At 43.3% G+C, this 17,936-nt stretch overlaps 1 protein-coding gene across 2 annotated transcripts in view; it reads left to right on the plus strand.

Moving 5' to 3' along the window:
• The window catches only part of RETREG1 (reticulophagy regulator 1), a 137,265-nt gene that overhangs the window by 104,047 nt on the left and 15,282 nt on the right, over nucleotides 1-17,936 (plus strand). For both annotated transcript variants that reach the window (XM_034657075.1, XM_011231441.3), the window contains exon 4: nucleotides 15,312-15,438. In XM_034657075.1, the coding sequence (XP_034512966.1) occupies nucleotides 15,312-15,438 (127 nt within the window). The remainder of the gene's footprint in view (nucleotides 1-15,311; nucleotides 15,439-17,936) is intronic.

Consider the following 17,936-nt stretch of genomic DNA (forward strand, 5'->3'; position numbering starts at 1 on the left):
CCCATGATGCAAATCTGAGAAAGGAAGATTTAAGCACTCCCCGGTAATTAGACCCTGATGTTTACAGCGCCCACTGATTTGGGGAAATAAGCCTCTACATCCTACCCCCACCTCTGGGATCTCCAGCAACATGTTTCCAGGGAAATCATAGGATCCTTGCTTGGCCCAAATGCAGAATTTCTAGTTGGGTGTTTTACTGACTCTACAAAAGCAAATGAAGGCTGGGGTGTGTCAGCCACCATCAGATCCAGCTGACAGAGCCTGCAGGACGGAGGCTGGCGGGGCATCTGAGCACCCGGAAATCAGCGATCCCTTGTAAAGGAGGGACAAGATTCCTTACGTGGCTTTCAGTTTCTCCATGGCAAGACCATAAGCATTTCACATACCCTCCCTACCTCAGACATGGAAGTAGACTGGCCCTTTCTCAGCTGATTAGGAGCCCTGTTTGCTGGAAAGGCCTTCTGGCCTGAGATCTAGCGCTCTGACTTGAGTACAGGACGTGTCCCTGATAGCCACTGTCTGTCAAAGATTCTCTTTCCCATCAATATCACCAGGGATGTTGTAAGGGATAATGCCAGCTATAAAGAGCCCTCTCTCAAGGTAATACAAATTTCTAGGCATGATCTTGACGTGAGAAAGTAAATGTTGTTCATTTAATAGCAGTAGAGGACTTATTCAGAGTTTCTGTGAAGTCAGCTTTGCGCATAAACACGGGCATGGACAGACCCCTTCCAGACTTTAAAATCCTCGAGCAGAAGGTGTTGGTTACCCCATCCAGCAGTCTTCCACTTCGTGTCCATGGACCCTCTGATTTCCTGAGGTATTCCAAAGCTGGGCATGATCCCAAAAGGGACCCCAAGAAACTCGAGCTCCTTCTGTGAAGGAGTCAGACGTCCGAGGAGCCTCCCTGGGACTTCTGCGATCGCTGTGCCACTGGTCTGCGTGTTATTATAACCCCTCCATCCTTTAGCCATAATTTGTTAAAAGAATGTTAATTTCATTTGCTCTTGTGATTCTGAAGAGTTGATTCCTAACAGAATTCACAGAGTCGATTCATTCCTGGCCTTGCTGGTGGTATATTCAAAGCGAACTTAATTTTTACGTGAACCGAATCATATACTTAGCATCTGAGGTGTCTGCTGGCTATGCTGTGTAGACGGGTCACCCAGACCATGTTGGACCTGGATAGTTTTGTTAAAGATGACATAGATTCAAAAGTACAAGGCCTTTTTTGTGTATAACATGAGAAATAATAGCATATATCTTTCTTTAAAAAGTTTTTATAGAAGCCAACATTTTGACGAGCCATTTTTCCATTTCTTTTTTTTTTTAACTTTTTATTTATTTATTTGACAGAGAAAGACAGCCAGCAAGAGAGAGAACACAAGCAGGGGGAGTGGGAGAGGAAGAAGCAGGCTCCTAGCGGAGGAGCCTGATGTGGGGCTCGATCCCAGAGCACCGGGATCACGCCCTGAGCCGAAGGCAGACGCTTAACAACTGCGCCACCCAGGCGCCCCCATTTTTCCATTTCTTGAAAATGCATTCAAATGCATTCCATTCATTGAAAATGGTAACACAAGCTAGAAAGTAAAGATAAGAAATGTGCATGATAGATTCAGTTCTGATGAAAATATAGGAAGCATAGAATATCTTTCAAGGCAATGATTAAACGATATATCTATACCTGTGTTTGTTTAAAATAGTCTTTGTGTTGCTCATAATAACAGGCGATTTTCTTTGGCCATCTGGCTCCATTGGTTCCATTTTGGCTGTAGCCAGTTCCCTGAGGACTCATTACCTTTATGGCTCTCACCTAAGATTATGAGCTCCCAAGTAGGTCAGGATGAAGTGTTTAGCACCACTTAATTGATCTGCTTAGCTGGGTGGAGACAGCCCTTGGAATGCCCAGGCCCAGTTACATGCAATTTCCCAGTAGTTCTATCCTTGTGGTTCTGGATAGTTCTCCGGTAGGAACAGCACATGACTGAGCTTGACCGAAGAGCTATTCATCTTGCTAAAGGATCTTATCAAGTCTGCTTCCCAAACCGAAATTATAAAGTACAAGCAGAAAATGGAAAAACACTAAAAAAGAACATGGAATCATAATAAACTGAAACACAGTTTGCTGGCTAGCAAATCCAGTAAACGAGGACCTGGAGTGAGACAAGTCAGGGGCTTGGATAGAACCTTGCGCCAGAAGGATGCGTGTTAGGTGTGAACACCTGTGTCACTTTGCTGTGACATCTGCTGGAGTGAAGATGATGTCCTAGAAATGGCGAGACTATTGGGCAAGCAGCTGATCTCCCCCATGCCGGCCTGGCCGCTAGCCCACACATGAAGCCCACGTGGCAGCCATCAGGTTCTCCCGCACACGACAGACAGAAACTTGAACTACAGAGGCGGAGATGAACATCTGCAACGGGTGAAAATGAAGGAGGACAGGGTAGACGGGTGGGCATCTCACCGGCATAATAAGGCTCAGCCCAGATCATTCATGTCTCGTTTATTTGCACGGAATGACACTTCATGGGAGAACGCTAATTTTTGAAAATAAGGTTTCCTGAGGAAATTAATAACATGAATGAAAACGAAGTATTGGAGGAAGTCTTTAAATCTTTCTATGTGAAGTGCACGAACACTATTATCTGATGACTGTTGATTAGAACTACATCACAGGGTGCCTCCTTTTCAACTTGGTGTTTGCCAAATTCCTGCTGCTATTACGTGCGGATGGAGAAGTGGGGGGAAATGCTTTCCTGTGGAAACTCTCTCTTAAATCAGACAGGTTGGATTAGTTCATTTTTATAATTTTGTTTTCCTGGAGCACCTGTCAGAAGGAGAAATAACTTCTTTGGCTTTTGTCCTCACTCCATACCTTCAGCCACTGCACACCCTCCCGAGGCAAAGACACGTGCAGGGTAACACATTTCAGGCGCCATATCCACGTCTACCTTCTCTCTCACACGTCCCCTTGCCTCGCAGATACACTTTCCAGATCCCACAGCACATCAGGAAGGTAACCTCCACCATCCTCTTTCTTTCTTCTTTTGAAGATTTATTTATTTTAGAGAGAGCACGAGTAGGGGGGAGGGGCAGGGGGAGAGAGAGAGAGGCGGACTCCCCACTGAGCACAGAGCCCATGAGGGGCTCAATCTCATGACCTTGAGATCATGACCTGAGCTGACATCAAGTCGGATGCTTAACTGACTGAGCCCCCCAGGCGCCCCCATCCTCCTCGTTCGTGCCCTCCACACCCCCAGGTACGTGCCCACCTCCCTTGCATGCTGCCGTTAAGGACTGTGTCATACTAATTTACTGGGAATGCATGCGGCAGTCATACAAAGGCTTCTTCTCAAAATCTGCTTTTGAGAGAAGCTGATGGCAAGTTTAGCGAGCATTAAGACATCATAATGAGATTCTTATATTTTCTATGACTGAGAAGAACGATGCCCTTGATAAGGGTGTGTTCCTTCAAAAGCCACTTATGTCATTCAGTGACCAGCTTATATATGAGCGGGAGAGATGTATTCTTTAAAAGGACTGATGGGGATTTCAATGTGGCCTATAATTTAACAGTCCAGAACCTTGAATGACTATCTCAGTGACAGATAGTCACTCCAGATTTGCACTCCAAGGTATGCCCTTTATCACAACAAATTCTCCAAGCAAAATTAATTTTAATTGGCCTTCATTTATAAGAGCACTTGGGAGGAACTTGATCATTCAGTCTGTCTGGCTTGTTTCTATGTAATCAGGCCCATGGCAATGGGTACGGTCTCTAGAAAACAAAATTAGGAACTGTGTTGTTAATGACAGTGTTTGCACTGTGAGAAACACATTCTTATTATCATCACAGAAATTTCGGTTTCCTATAACTAGGCCAAAGGTGAAAGAAACAGGGAAAGACATTTACTCTTGATTCCAAGTACAATGAATTCTGGATTGTACTTCATTGGAAATTGTGAGTCCCGAGTAGAATGCAAGAAAGGCTTATATCTGAATTAGCAAACTTGCCTCTCGGTCACAATTTCTGTTTCCCTTGAGGAATGTTTCTTGACTCTCAGGTATTATTCGTCCTTTAGGGATAAAATAGAAACCTTTTCTTCTGACCTCAAGGATCATGATTGAAGCGGATCTTGGCATTCACAAAGAAAGGGTGTTTAATCTCCTGCCTGTCTCAAGTAGGTGCTTGTTCCGAGCGGGTAATGGAATTTAAATTGTTCATGCCCGGGCTGCTGAAAGTCTGCTTGTTGAAAAGTTAACGAAATTGAAAACGCTGAAAAATAACGTCTAACTGGCATGTGTTCATGAAAATCAGAATAACGCAAGAAGTTGTGTGATGGTGGTTGAGTGCCAGCCTTCCAGATTGTCTCGATGGGTTGGACACAGAGACGGTCTCTGCTCTGGGAAAGAGAGAGCACTTAGATTGAGCTGGAAGGGGAAAGGAGCCATTTCACAAAGTAACTGATATCCGATTCCTCTGCAACTTGGTATAAAAAGAGAGCCCCAAATAGAACACCAAGTTGCCCCGAGGAAGGCGAGGCTCAACTTCTCAGGCCAGAAGGATCTGGAACTCGGGTGGCGCCTCCTGGTCCCTGGCCTTGGGAGGACTTGCTCACGTGGCTAATGGGTCTGAGAAAGGAAGGTTTCAAGTTGAGTGCTGTGTAATTTCTTAATCTCATGTTTGCTTATTTAATCCTCCAGTTGACACATCTTATTTGCTTTGTCATGGTTCTAATTCTGTGAGTGTTTGTGCAGAGAAATAGATCTGTTTTTATTTTGTTTCTCTGCCTACACACACTCATGCAAACACGCGTGCACGCGGAGGAACGTATTATGTAGCCACAGGATTAGGAAAAATTCTAACACGTTGCACTAAGACATGTTAAAATCTGTAACTGGATATTGACTGACCTTTCTAAGAAAAATTCGACAGGAATTAACATCAACAGATGTTCTCTCCCAGCAGAGAGCATGAGACCGTTAGTCACTAGCTGAGAATGAGAAGCTACATAGGGCTCCGAGCCAAGGCGTATTTATAGGTGTGATGGTTGAAGCAGCTGTATGTCACAGTTGCTAGGGGACAACTTAGGTTATAACTGATCCCTTTTTTAAAAGTTTGTCGGTATAAGATGTTGACATAGTTAACTTTCTGAAAACTTGTTCAGTTTCTATTTCCAGCTCCTATAAATAAAAATAAAAACAAATACAAATACTGTGACATAAGGTATATTTTCTGGGGTAGGGGTCGTATGACAGATTCCTGAACACCTTTGGAAATGAGTATTGTAATATGAGTTCCTGGAGATAGGGAAAATCTAAAAAGTGATTAGAAGTGTGCATGTGTGTGTGTGTGTGGGAGAGAGAGAGAGAGGAAACAATATCTGAAAATGCTTTCCAGTGAATTGAGGTTGCCTGACACAAACAAAAAAGGGACTCCTTTTTCTCTATCCCATGTGAAGGTGGGATATTCGCTGATCTTTGCATTCTGGCCCACTCAACTTGATGGGGCCCCAGTCCTGTTCGCCGTGGGTGTCACAAATTCTCTCACGTCCTTTGAGAGTCATGTCTGCAGAAGGTGCTCGTGGATTCAGGGATCCCCGTGGAGAAGCCAAACATTAGGACCCACGTTTTGCCAGAAGGAATCCCAAACAAAATACTGATTTCCAGTTCAGAATGCTTCTTGGAATAAATGAGACATAGTTACTCTAATTGCCTAATTTTGAAGGCAGTTTAACTCTCCATTTGCAAGAAAAAAAATGGAAATGATTCCATATAAATGAAAGTGGGTCTCCAAATTTTCAGGGCTTTTTGTCTGTTATTTTGTATATGTTTATTCGTCTAAAGGAATACATGCTAATTGCTGATCTGTGATATACAGGAACATTCTGATGAGTCAACAAAAATCATGCATGGTCCCTAACTGACCACTGCTAACTCCTTCAATATTTTCTTCCTTTCATATTCTTTATTGCTTGCGCTTATTCAATATTTTATTGCCTCATAGATGTCAAGCTCTGCTGAAGACAGAGCCGTGCCCATGAATTCCTTTATGGAATTTAAAGTCTAACGGGGAAGTGTCAACAGGACAGACATAAATTAACAACAATTGATAACGACTACAAAAGAAAAGGAGGAGATGCCACGGGCTGTCGGCAACAGCTCCTTCTCACCCTGCTCTCTCTTGGGTAAACTGGAGGTACTCCAGTCCCGGCCTTGCAGTGGTGCTGATGGGGGGCAGGGTGGGGCTCCGGTGGCAGGGACTCGGTGAGAAAGTGCACAGAGTGCTTCACACTGAGTGTCGGGCGCAGGAATGCTCAACCAGTGGGAGCTGCGGTCGTGGCGATCACGGCCACACGCTGCGGGATCCCTGTGTAGACCCTGCCTTAGAAACAGCTGAGGTCGTGGAGACGGAAGACAGGCTTCTGAACTCCCTGGTCCTCCGTTTCACCTGGGAACAGAGCTGCTTTTTAGAATTGTTACTTGTGTAGCTTGGCGTGTAGGGATTCCATAACCCTTCCCTTGCTACCACCCCACTGTGCTTCCCTGCTCGTCTCTGAAACGATCCCTGGGTTCCAATCCCGAGCCTTCTTCCTGTCTCTCACCGCACATGATGAGCATTCTCAGTCCCATTGGGAGAGCCCTGTTCCACCGTGGATTAGTTCTGTGACCTTGAGCGAGGTAGTTTATGTGTCCGGGCCTCGATTTCCTCTTCTGTAAGACAGGAATGATAAATAGCACCTCACACAGAGGGGGACTGGAAGGACTGAATAGGATCATAAGTTTACAACACATGGGACAGCGCCTTGCCCCTGCTAAGTGTTAGCGATGACTCTTAATTTCATGTTCCCTGTTACCCCCTTGACTTGACTTACTAATCAACTGCCTTGACGGGAATTGTTCACTCTGTTTGCATCTCTCCATTTTACTGAACACTGTCACCTGAATAAAACTATGTCATACTCGGGCGCCTGGGTGGCCCAGTCGGGGGTGGGGGGCGTGTCTGCTTTCAGATTGGGTAGGTGATCCCAGGGTTCTGGGATCGAGTCCTGCATCAGGCTCTCTGCTCAGCGGGGACTCTGCATCTCCCTCTGCCCCTCCCCCTGCTCGTGCTCACACACTCTCTCTCTCTCTCTCTCTCTCTCTCTCTCTCTCTCTCACAAAAATAAACAAGTAATCTTTAAAAAACGATGTCATACTGAACTCTGTAATCTTATTCCATAATTCTTTTTAAATAGTTGTTTCTGCCTCATAATTTAAAATATACTTCTCCACTGCTCCTGCTGAAAAAGACAGCACTTTCTGTTGTGTCAAAAATTCCAGAAGCCAAACTGAAGCCAGCTTAAGCAAAAGGGATTTGGCTTCCCCAAAGGGATGTCCATGGATGGCATCTAAAGCTCCAGAAAGATACGAAAGGATTTGAGTTTGGATATATTATAAAAAAAAATCTTTTTTCTTGGTTTAGAAAAATAACTTTCAGTTATAAGAAATACTTTTTGACTCAAGTTCCCCGATATATGCTGAAAACATCTATTGTCCTGCAAAGCGTATAATAATGTAAAGGCGGTCTCCACTTCTTGCACATCCAATCCCCAACTTTAAGTTCTGTTTTTTCCCCCAATAGCCCTGGATACAAGCACATGTCATTTTTTGAAGGTGAGTTTCATGTATCACGAGTGTGTGTGTGTGTGTGTGTGTGTGTGTGTGTGAGAGAGATTATTTTGGGGTCACGTGGAATCCTTCACTTACTGGTGGAGGAGTCACTAAGAGCCCGGGAGCCAGGAACGGGGCCCGATGGCCGGTTCACAGGACATGGCGCGGGTTTATTGAAATGAACAGGAGGGAAATGGTACAGAGAAAGGTTATTTGTGCCCTGCCAAGATTCGATTGTCCAGCCTGGAATTTTCTAGCGCTCAAAGACTCTTCAGGCGAAAGAGATGAAGCAGGCTGCCAGCACACGCTCTTACTGAATTACAGTCTATTTTTAAAGAGCACGGGAGTGTCCCCATTTCTCAGTCTTAGAGAACCCCCTCACGGAGGAGAGTGTGTCTGCATTCTGAAACTCAGGTGCCTTCAGATTTCATCTCTGTGGCCACTACACTGCACAGACACAAATTTGACTTTTAACATAAAATTTAGACGTTATTATGTTTTTTAAAGGAAAAAGGTACACAGTAATTTAAAAGCCTGGTGCAAAAGTAACATAAAATCATTCGGACCCCAGTTTGAACATGGGAGTTACTTGGTTCTTAACAAAACCCCCCACTCTGTATCATCCTACAAATGACACAGCGAGATTGCTATAAATCCCTGTGGTCCTTTTAGAGTTTGCTTTTAAGACTTTTACGATCAGAGCAGCATTTGCTCAAGGATTAATTATTCTGCTAGTGAGGCAAGACCCTTCTGAGAATTCTATTCAATGTCTGTGAATTCTGAGGTTTTCCAGTCTGGCCGGTGAGACTAGGACTCTGCTCCCCATCATTCCTTCTGCTGGCTTGTTCCTGGTCCCCAGGTTCCTCACGCACCTTTACCGTGGTCCTCAGCTGAAGACCCAGATCCCAGTACATGGCCAGTGGTCTCTCTGCAGGCCTGATAGCCCCACACTCTGTCCTGCCGTCTCCAGCCTCTTTGGTCTTCAGTTTGGACCCTGAGTTCTGTCTCCTCAGCTCAGGCAGTCCCTGGGATGCACTGGGCTGCCCTTCCCTACTCTGTGGCCCGGAAACTCAAGGCCATTGGACGATCACAGGATTCACCATCTTGCAGAAATCAACATCCTTCCTTCGAGCCCAGGATCTTGAAAATTGTTGTTTCATATATTTTGTCTCTTTTCCTTCCTTCCTTCCTTCCTTCCTTCCTTCCTTCCTTCCTTCCTTCGCTTCCTTCCCTTCCTTCCCTTCCTTCCCTTCCTTCCCTTCCTTTCCTTCCTTTCCTTCCTTCCTCCCATTGTTGTTGTTTCAAATGGGAGGGTTGATTGGATCCCCATATATCATCTTGCCTAAAGCCAATTCTCCTCTTGTCTCTATTTTGAACCAAGAATTCTATGTAACTTTCTCATGGGGATATTTCTTGCAGTGACTCTTTGGGGAAGAAATATGTGCCTCAGAATCACTTGGGACAGTCATTAAAAATGCAGGTTTAAAATACACACACACACACACATATAAATTGATCATGTAAAAAAATAAATAAAATGTGAATAACAAAACAAAACAAAAAAAAGCAGGTTTCTGAGCTTTACCCCAGGCCTGCTTCACCTGAACCTCTGGAGTGAGGTCCAGAAGGCTGCTGTTTGAACAGTGCCCTGGCAGTTTCACGTCACAGGCACTCAATTTGGGAACTGCCTAAAGGGATTAATTTGGCCAAATTGCCTATTGTGTGTACTTAATTGTATTCTAATAGGGATATGGAGGCAGAAAGAAGGGAAAGCCTCAGCTCCCTTCGGTGATCAGTGATGAAGGGAGGCTGCTTGTCTAAGGAGCCATCGCCCTCATTTATATTCCCCATGGACTGTCACAGGCAGGTAAAGCCACAAATTCCTCAGCTGCTGAGAAAGCGCTTCTCCTGGCTCAGGGTTCTTTGGTAAATAATGGCTTACCTCGACCATGCAGAATGTCCTTTGCTAAAAATCCATCCCTTAAAGCGCTTCTCCTAGCTCAGGGTTCTTTGGTAAATAATGGCTTACCTCGACCATGCAGAATGTCCTTTGCTAAAAATCCATCCCTTCGTTTTTGTTGAGAAGAAGATGGCAACAAAATGAAGTCTGCCAAGGCCTTAGTTTCGGGAGTTTTGGAAAGCACTGCGTCTGCACATCCTTGGGCAAAGCTCATTTGAAAGCCACGAGGGGGCAGGCTGTTGTGAACTTGAACTGGAGCTGAAGCATGTGGGAAGTTGGGGATAAGGGTCATGAGGGAGGGACTCTTGAGTGGTCCTTATCTGTGGCTGGAGTGTGCAGCAGGTTAATTCCTTAATGAGGGCACGAGTGACAGAGAAAGCTGGAAGAAAACCGGGGAGGGGCGCAGAAGGGGGTGAAGGAGCAAAGACCCTTACAAGAAAATGCGTGTTCTCTCTGAACTTAAAGAAGAAAGAGATAAACCTGGGAATACTATACTGAAGCCATTGGTAATTTTCTCCCTCGGATAAGCTTCAATCATAGGAGACTTAGACTCTTTGGTTAAGAGCTCAGTGAAGCTTCAAGCTGTTTTTAAGCCTCCTTTTATGTTAGTTGGGCCTTACCTTCATGTTGATCAGCTCCAAGGATGGTGGGAAGACAGCCACACACCCTGTAAAAGATCTGTTTCCCCAGCATCATCCAGTATTCACAGGAGATCCCTTCTCTGGGTATGTGTTCTCCAGATGAGGGAGGCTATCCAGGAAAACCTAGAGTTTCACGATGGGGCAACTCTGTGTGTGTGTGTGTGTGTGTGTGTGTGTGTGTATGTCACCTGTATTAAAACGTCAACCAGCCACCAAGCGTGAATCTTTTTTCCTGGAAAGAGTGGGTCCTAACTGATGCCATGTTGGTCTTGGTCAGTCATACCTCATTCCTCCTGACTCTGGAAAGGAGTGAGAAGGAACATGGAATGTTCTTCCTTGTCCTAAATTATAGGTAGTCTCTTCAAAGGAGGCCATTGAATTTATCCACTCTTTGAGGAGGGCATGTGTTTTAAACAAAAGAGAACAGCTGGAAACCAGGAGTCTTGGCCTCAGGTCTTGGCTCTGGCCTGAACTAGCTCAGAAAACTTGGGTTTTCACTTTCCTCATCTACACAATAAGACTGAAAAGTTGACATCAAATGTCCTATTTCATCCTGAATTATACAACTGTGTTAGATATTATTCAATTATATGTTATGTACCCTGTTACCTGAGTTGAAATGTGATGACATGATATACATTAATGGTAGACTGTATACAATGGAAGACTCTGGAAATGTATGTACCAGTGGGACTCAGACTTACTTGCTGGACATTTTAAAGCTATTATGAAACTCCCAGAGTGTGATTCTTCTGGATCCATGTTTCATGTATTTTTTTAAGATGTATTTATTTATTTGAGAGAGAGTGCAAGCGTGTGTGCACACACTTGTGAGAGCATGGGGGTGTGCAGAGAGAAAGGGAGAGAGTCTCAAGCGGACTCATGCTGAGCACAGGGCTTGTCTTTGGGCTTGAACTTATGACCCTGAGATCATGACCTGAGCTAAAACCAAGAGTCCGATGCTTAACCCAGGTCACCACCCAGGTGCCCCAGATCCATGTTTCATTTGAAGTGCAGAGAGGGATCTCTGCTTTGCTTTTGATTTGAATTTTTTTTTTTTAGCTGTACATATTTCCTTTAAATTTTATTTGGTACAATCTATACATTTTTTTCCTCAAACATTTACGATGTTTTGAAACATTTACTATTCTTTCCAAAACCCCTCTGGTTAGATAATATTTTCATGTTTTACACAATGGATTCCTCATTTCTGTTTGTGATTGTACTAATAATTCAAATATCAATTAGACTTACTTAAGGTGTTAATATAAGTAACCATGGAATGTATCGTCCTAAGATACTGTCACATAAGGGCTTTTAATATAAATAAGAGTGTCCTTGTATGGCTATGGAAAATATTCGCCAGTTGAATATTCTGTCGTTTCTTCTTCCCACCAAGTGGTGGTGTCTGTAGACACAGAGAGGGACAGTGCTACAGGTATTCAGTTTGTGCTGGTTGGAAATAAACAATAAGAAACACACTGAGTATAATGTGAGACACAAAAGGGGAACTGGATCCCTTTTTATTGAATAAATGAATAAGGATGGATGGATAGTGAGGTTTCTTCAAGTATGAAAATAGGTAAGATCCTTAAATGTGAAACAAAAATTTTAGTTAATTCATCGTGATATGTATTAAGCACTTTAAATTGTATGAAGACTTCACCATGACATCTCTATAGAGATAACTTAGGTAATTTTAGATAATTTAGTATTAGACTGGGCTCCTTTATGATTTTAGGGTATTTACTTACTAGAATAGTAAATATATATACAAATGTTGTGTCACTTCTGAGATAAAAATCCTAAAGGTAGTATTAGAACAAGTTTTCAGCATCTATAAAGTACAACTTACTCAAAAACTATGTTTCATGGCTTTAGCTAGCAGAAATATTGTTTGCTTCACAAATAAACTGAGGCAAAAACTTAAGTAACATTTGTATATAAAATGTGAAGTGAGATATACTTCTCACTTAAGACTTAAATAAATTAATGAAATAAAAAGCCTGATTAAACATTTATCAAGAAATTTTTATTTGTTATTTATTTTTTTAAAGACTTTATCTATTTGAGAGAGAGCAAGAGAAAGAGAGCATGGGCAGAGGGAGAGGGAGAAGCAGGACTCCATCCCAGGACCCTGGGATCATGACCTGAGCCGAAGGTAGATGAGTAACTGACTGCTACCCAGGTGCCCCTCAGCCAATTTTTAAACAAAGGCTGTGTGTGTGTGTGTAGCTTAAAGAACAGTAATAAGTCAATTTGCATGTATCCATCATCTAAGTTAAGAAATAGAACATGACCAATACTCCGGAAGCTCCCACATGCCTCGCGGGTCACATTCCCTACATTCCCCCACATCATCCCTGCCTTAAATAACCCCTTTCCTGAATCTTGGGGTTTTTTTTTTTTCTTATCATTTCCTTCCTTAAATAATCTGTTGGCTTAGCATGACTTTGAACTTTATATAAATGAAATCATAGTATATGTATTCTGTGATTTTTTTCTCTCAATATTACAATTCTGAGGTTCACATACAAATATGGAGTTCATTCATTTCCATTGCTATTTCATCTTTCATGGCCTGAACACAACTCACTTATCTCTTCATTATCCTGATGAAAATATTCTTAATTTTTTTCAAAATATGAAACGTTCATTCGTTCCATTTGAATCATTACAAGAACGATAAACCGTTCCATAGTAAGTTTTTCATTGATTTTTGCTAGAATTGTATTTGCCAGACAGTTCAACCAAATCCTTAAATACCACTCAATATGCATAGAGAGCAGAAATTAAAATCTTTATTGCTGTCAACTGTATGGTCCCAGTAAATGGAACAGTGGCCTAGCCTACCCTAGCCAATTTGCAATAAGTTGTTCTCAGAAAGGAGGCCACAGGGAGCCTGGGTGGCTCAGTTGGTTAAGCGTCTGCCTTCAGCTCAGGTCATGGTCCCGGGGTCCTGGGATCGAGCCCCATATGGAGCTTCTCCCTCTCCCTCTGCCCCTCCCCCCTACTTTTATTCTTTCTCTCTCTCTCTTTCTCTCAAATAAATAGAATCTTTAAAGAAAAAGGAGGCCACAGTTTAATAACCTTTTTATTTCCTTTGCCACTTGCAGTTTTTGCCCTCCTGTACAAAATCTTTTCCTATGAAGCACACCTATTGGCTTCCTATCCACGCGCTTAGTGTTTCCTTTAATAGGTCTGGTATCGTTCATAAGGTATGCAAAGCTAGTGCTAAATTTGGTCACCAGTGAAAACAGGCTTGCTCTGTGATGCAAGAGGGGAGTAGGGTTAATGGATACATAAACCAGTCCCTGATAGCTAAACGTCCCCAAAAGTTCATTTCTTATGACAGTTAGGAAATCATTTGGCAAGTGTCTACCTTGTGGAACAGCATCAACCTGGAGAACTGGTAACTCAGTGACTCTCTGGCAGAGCATTAGTTGACTCTGACAGAATAAACAGGAAGGAAAGTGAAATAGTTTTTTTTTTTAATGCTATTGCATTCATTTAAATATAGCTTAAAATTATATTTAAAAAGGAAATTTATCTAATCTACAAATTGTCTTAGTATTCAAGGTATATTAAAAGGGAATAGGAGCGCCTGGGTGGCAGAGTTGGTTAGGTGTCTGACTTGGTATCGGCTCAGGTTGTGATCTCAGGGTCATGGGTTCGAGCCCCATGTCAAGCCCTGCGGTGGGCTCTGTGCTCAGCATGGAGTCTGCTTGTGATTCTCTCTCTCACTCTCCCCATCTCCCTCACACATGTTGTCTCTCAAATCAATTAAAATTTATAGATTAGATAATTAAATTTCCTTTTTAAATATAATTTTAAGTTATATTTAAATCCTTAAAAAATAGAATCCACATATACATGGTCTCTGGGGAGTTGAGCATCTAAGGCCCAAAGTAGCTTTGATTTGTTTTAGGACTACTGGATTTGAATCCAAAGATCATCTCACTCTGATTCCCTTGCAATTATAACTCGGATGATAGCTCTCTAATAGTCTTTGTCTTCTACTAGAAACATTCATTATTGTCGTATCCTTCGCTCTATGGCAGGGCCTTCCACATGGTAAAGCACTAACAATTTCCTATTAAATGAGTGAATGTGGGGGCCCTTGACAAAGCTTGCTCGAACTGGTATATTTTTGTGATGAGTTAGTATTGAGAGTGGGGTTTGAACTCGATGTCATTGTGATTTTAGGGAATGCCCTGTGTTCGCATGTCTTCTTCCTGGAGAGATGGTTACTGGTTTTAGCTTATTGAGGCTCCTGTGGGAAAGTGAGGGCAGGGACACAGAGCACATGCGTGACACAGGCTTCCCATTCGACACGTTCTGTGATGATGGTTGGGAGAAGGTACAGTAGAAAAATACAAGGTATTTTAAGACCCTGTAGAGTTTAACAGTTTTCTATTGAGTTGACTGTAATACGTATTGAGAAGGTATTGTCACTGACAAGGATGATGATGATTAGAAGGTCAACGCCAAGGTTTCTCTAAAAGCACTGTGGGTTCCCTATCCTTAAGGTTTCACACGTTCCTAACAAGTCCTTCCAGGCCCGGTATGATTGGGTCCTGTCCCACCTTCCGAGCTTCCTGCAGCATCACTCTTCTGGCTGTCTCTGCGTCTGCTGGAGCCACACAGGGGGCTCTCTGGAATAGTGCCGGTAGCTCCTTCTGGCTCCGGGCCCTCTGCCTATGTTGTACACTGTTCTGTTTGGAACTCTTCCAAGCCCTTGTGTTAGACTCTGCTAATCCAGATTTTGGCCTGAGAGTAACTTCTTCAGCAATGTCTCAAAACCCCCCCTATACCTCACCCTCTTTCTTTAATTGTAATGGGATAGTTGTGCAACGAGGTGGTTAGCCTGTGTCTCTTCTCTTGGCACGTGAACTTCATTACGCATGTATCTGGCTTGTTCACCTCTGACATCACAGGGCTTTTCCAGAGAGTGTGGCCGATAGCAGGTGCTCAATAAATATTTGCCGAAGCAATGAATGTTGAATGAATCATCAAAAGTGCAGCTAACATTTTTTGTTTTCTTTTTCTCTCTTTAGCTGGGAAGTTATCAATTCCAAACCAGATGAAAGATCCAGGTTCAGCCACTGTATTGCAGAATCATGGATGAATTTCAGCTTATTTCTTCAAGAAATGTCTCTTTTTAAACAGCAGAGCCCTGGCAAGGCAAGTTTTCCAGCATAGGAGAATTATTGTGTGCTTTAGAGTGTGCAATAAATTGGAAACAAATGAATTAACGTATTTTATCAGCTTATAAGGGTTCCCCAGTCCTGGGTATAACATACTAGGAGCACATGCCATAAAAGCTGATATTAGTGAGGTTCAGAAATGGGAGTGTGTTAGCACTAGAAAATCCTCAAACTTACATTTCAAGAGTGGATTGGTTTTCTGTTTTATACATATTTATCTAACTCATTAACAAAAATGGTGATTGGTCTTGATATCAGCCAGACCAAGGAGGAAAAAATATCCTATAAAGAATTTCAGTTTAAAAACAGACACATAAATGCAGAGAACTGGTGGCTGCCAGAGAAAAGAGGGGCAGGGCAATGGGCAAAACAGGTGAAAGGGATTAAGAAGGACAGACTTCCAGTTACTAAAGTCACCACCATGTTGCACACCTGAAACTAACATAATGTTATATGTCAACTATACTCCAATAAAAAAAATAAGTCATAGGGATGTAAAGTACACCATAGGGAATGTTGTCAATAATATATTAAGTATATAGGCGACAGTTAACTAGACTTGTCATTATCCATAATGTATGTAAATGTTGAATGCTGTGTTGTACACTGAAAATTCATAACATTGTATGTCAGTTATAATTCAATTTAAAAAATTTCAGTTTATATTATTTAGGCTGGTTCTGAAGTCCGAAGGAGATGAAGTGAACATACAGTCCTTTGACGGTGCTTTTGGAGATAATAGAGTCAGTCTAAAAAGTAGAGATTCTTATATGATTTCTCTAGTAAAGAAAACCTTTGGCAAAGAGACTCACAGTCTTTATATAAATGGAATGAGTATTTTTCCAGTTAAGATGAAAACCTCCTAGGAGAAGGGTCGAAAGTGGTTTGGAAGGGATTGCACGGTACACACCCTTGGAATACTTGGATGCGTGGAGGTGGCTTCAGCTGCGATCATGAGAACATGGGCTTAAGGGCAGAGCTAGCAGGAGACCCTTTTCCTGCCAGTGCTGGGTTCAAGTTCCTTGAACCTCCACTTGTAGTTGGAAGAGCCTAGGAACGTTGGCCCTGAAAATCCCTCTGGTTATACCATGTACAGGAAATCTCTTAACTCCAACAGTATTGAATAACAGAACTATGCTTGGACACATTTTGAGCATATTAAAATGGCAATGTTGTATATGCATGGATTTTTTTTTTTTTATGACGGTAGGTAATTCTTAGCATAGATATCCATATAGTGGAGAGAGAGAGTTGCATTTTTGATGCCTATTTTACTGAAATGATTAAACTCATTTTTAGGAAATTCTGAACTTAAAACTTCGGCAGTGGATTGCATCAATGTACCCCAAGTCAATTGGCTTATGATGATGATGTTAGAGATTTAGCGGATAAGGTGAAATCTCATTGTGAGACTGGAGTCTGGACATGGTCATGTTTTCCTAGACTTACGCTTTCAGTGCTTATGGTCTTTCCTCTTCCAGTTTGCTATTCGAATGGCATATTCTTCAAGGGCCTCTGCTGTTTCAGAAACAGCTCTTAATTTTGTTCCATAAGTTCATCTGTTTTCCTTTTGACTAGTTAACTTGTTAACCCTATGCCAAAGAATGGAAAATCAAAGTTAATCTCATGGTGTTAATCAGTTACCGATCAGAGTTATTATGTATTCTTTCCTCATATGTCTTTTTGAAATTCCCTGAATGAATTTTCTTTGCTTGCCAATGTAATACCATAATTTGAAGATAAATCAAAAGAAGAAAGATAGTTTATTTTTATTTTTTTTTAAAGATTTTATTTATTGAGGGAGGTTAAGATGGCGGAGGAGTAGGGGACCCCTTTTTCAGCCGGTCCCCTGAGTTGAGCTGGAGGTACCAGACCAGCAGGAATATCCACGGAATCAGCCTGAGACGCAGGAAGATACATCTGGATCTCTACAAATGAACATCTCCAGCGCTGAGTATCGAGGTACGAAGCGGGGAGCCGTGAAACCGCGCACAGATATCGGAAGCTAAACAGAAGGGGGAGGGAGCCGCCGTGTCAGGGCGCCGGGAAGCGGTAGCCACCTGCAAGGGGGAGCGGACAGACCGCGGACCCGCACGCTTGAGACAGCAGGCTGAGAAGGGAGCTCCGGGAGCGCACGCGGGACGGCTGGCGGTTGGCGGGCCACCTGCACGGGGGAGCAGGCGGACTCGCGGACGGCACCCGCGAGACAACAGACTTAGAACGCGAGCTCCAGGAGCGCGCGCGCAGGGCGGCTGGCGGGCCACCTGCACCGGGGAGCGGGCGGACCGCGGACCCGCACTCTGGAAACGGCAGACTGAGTCCGTGAGCCGGGAGCGTGCACCACCAAGCATCTCACGGAGCTCCGGAGCTCCGGTGTGCTCACTGGATCGAGGCTGAGACCGGGAGCTCCGGGAGCGTCCGCGGGGCGGCTGGCGGCTGGAGGGCCACCTGCACGGGGGAGCAGGCGGACTCGCG

This window comes from Ailuropoda melanoleuca, chromosome 3 (genome assembly GCF_002007445.2).
Source record: "Ailuropoda melanoleuca isolate Jingjing chromosome 3, ASM200744v2, whole genome shotgun sequence".
Taxonomy (NCBI): Eukaryota; Metazoa; Chordata; class Mammalia; order Carnivora; family Ursidae; genus Ailuropoda; species Ailuropoda melanoleuca.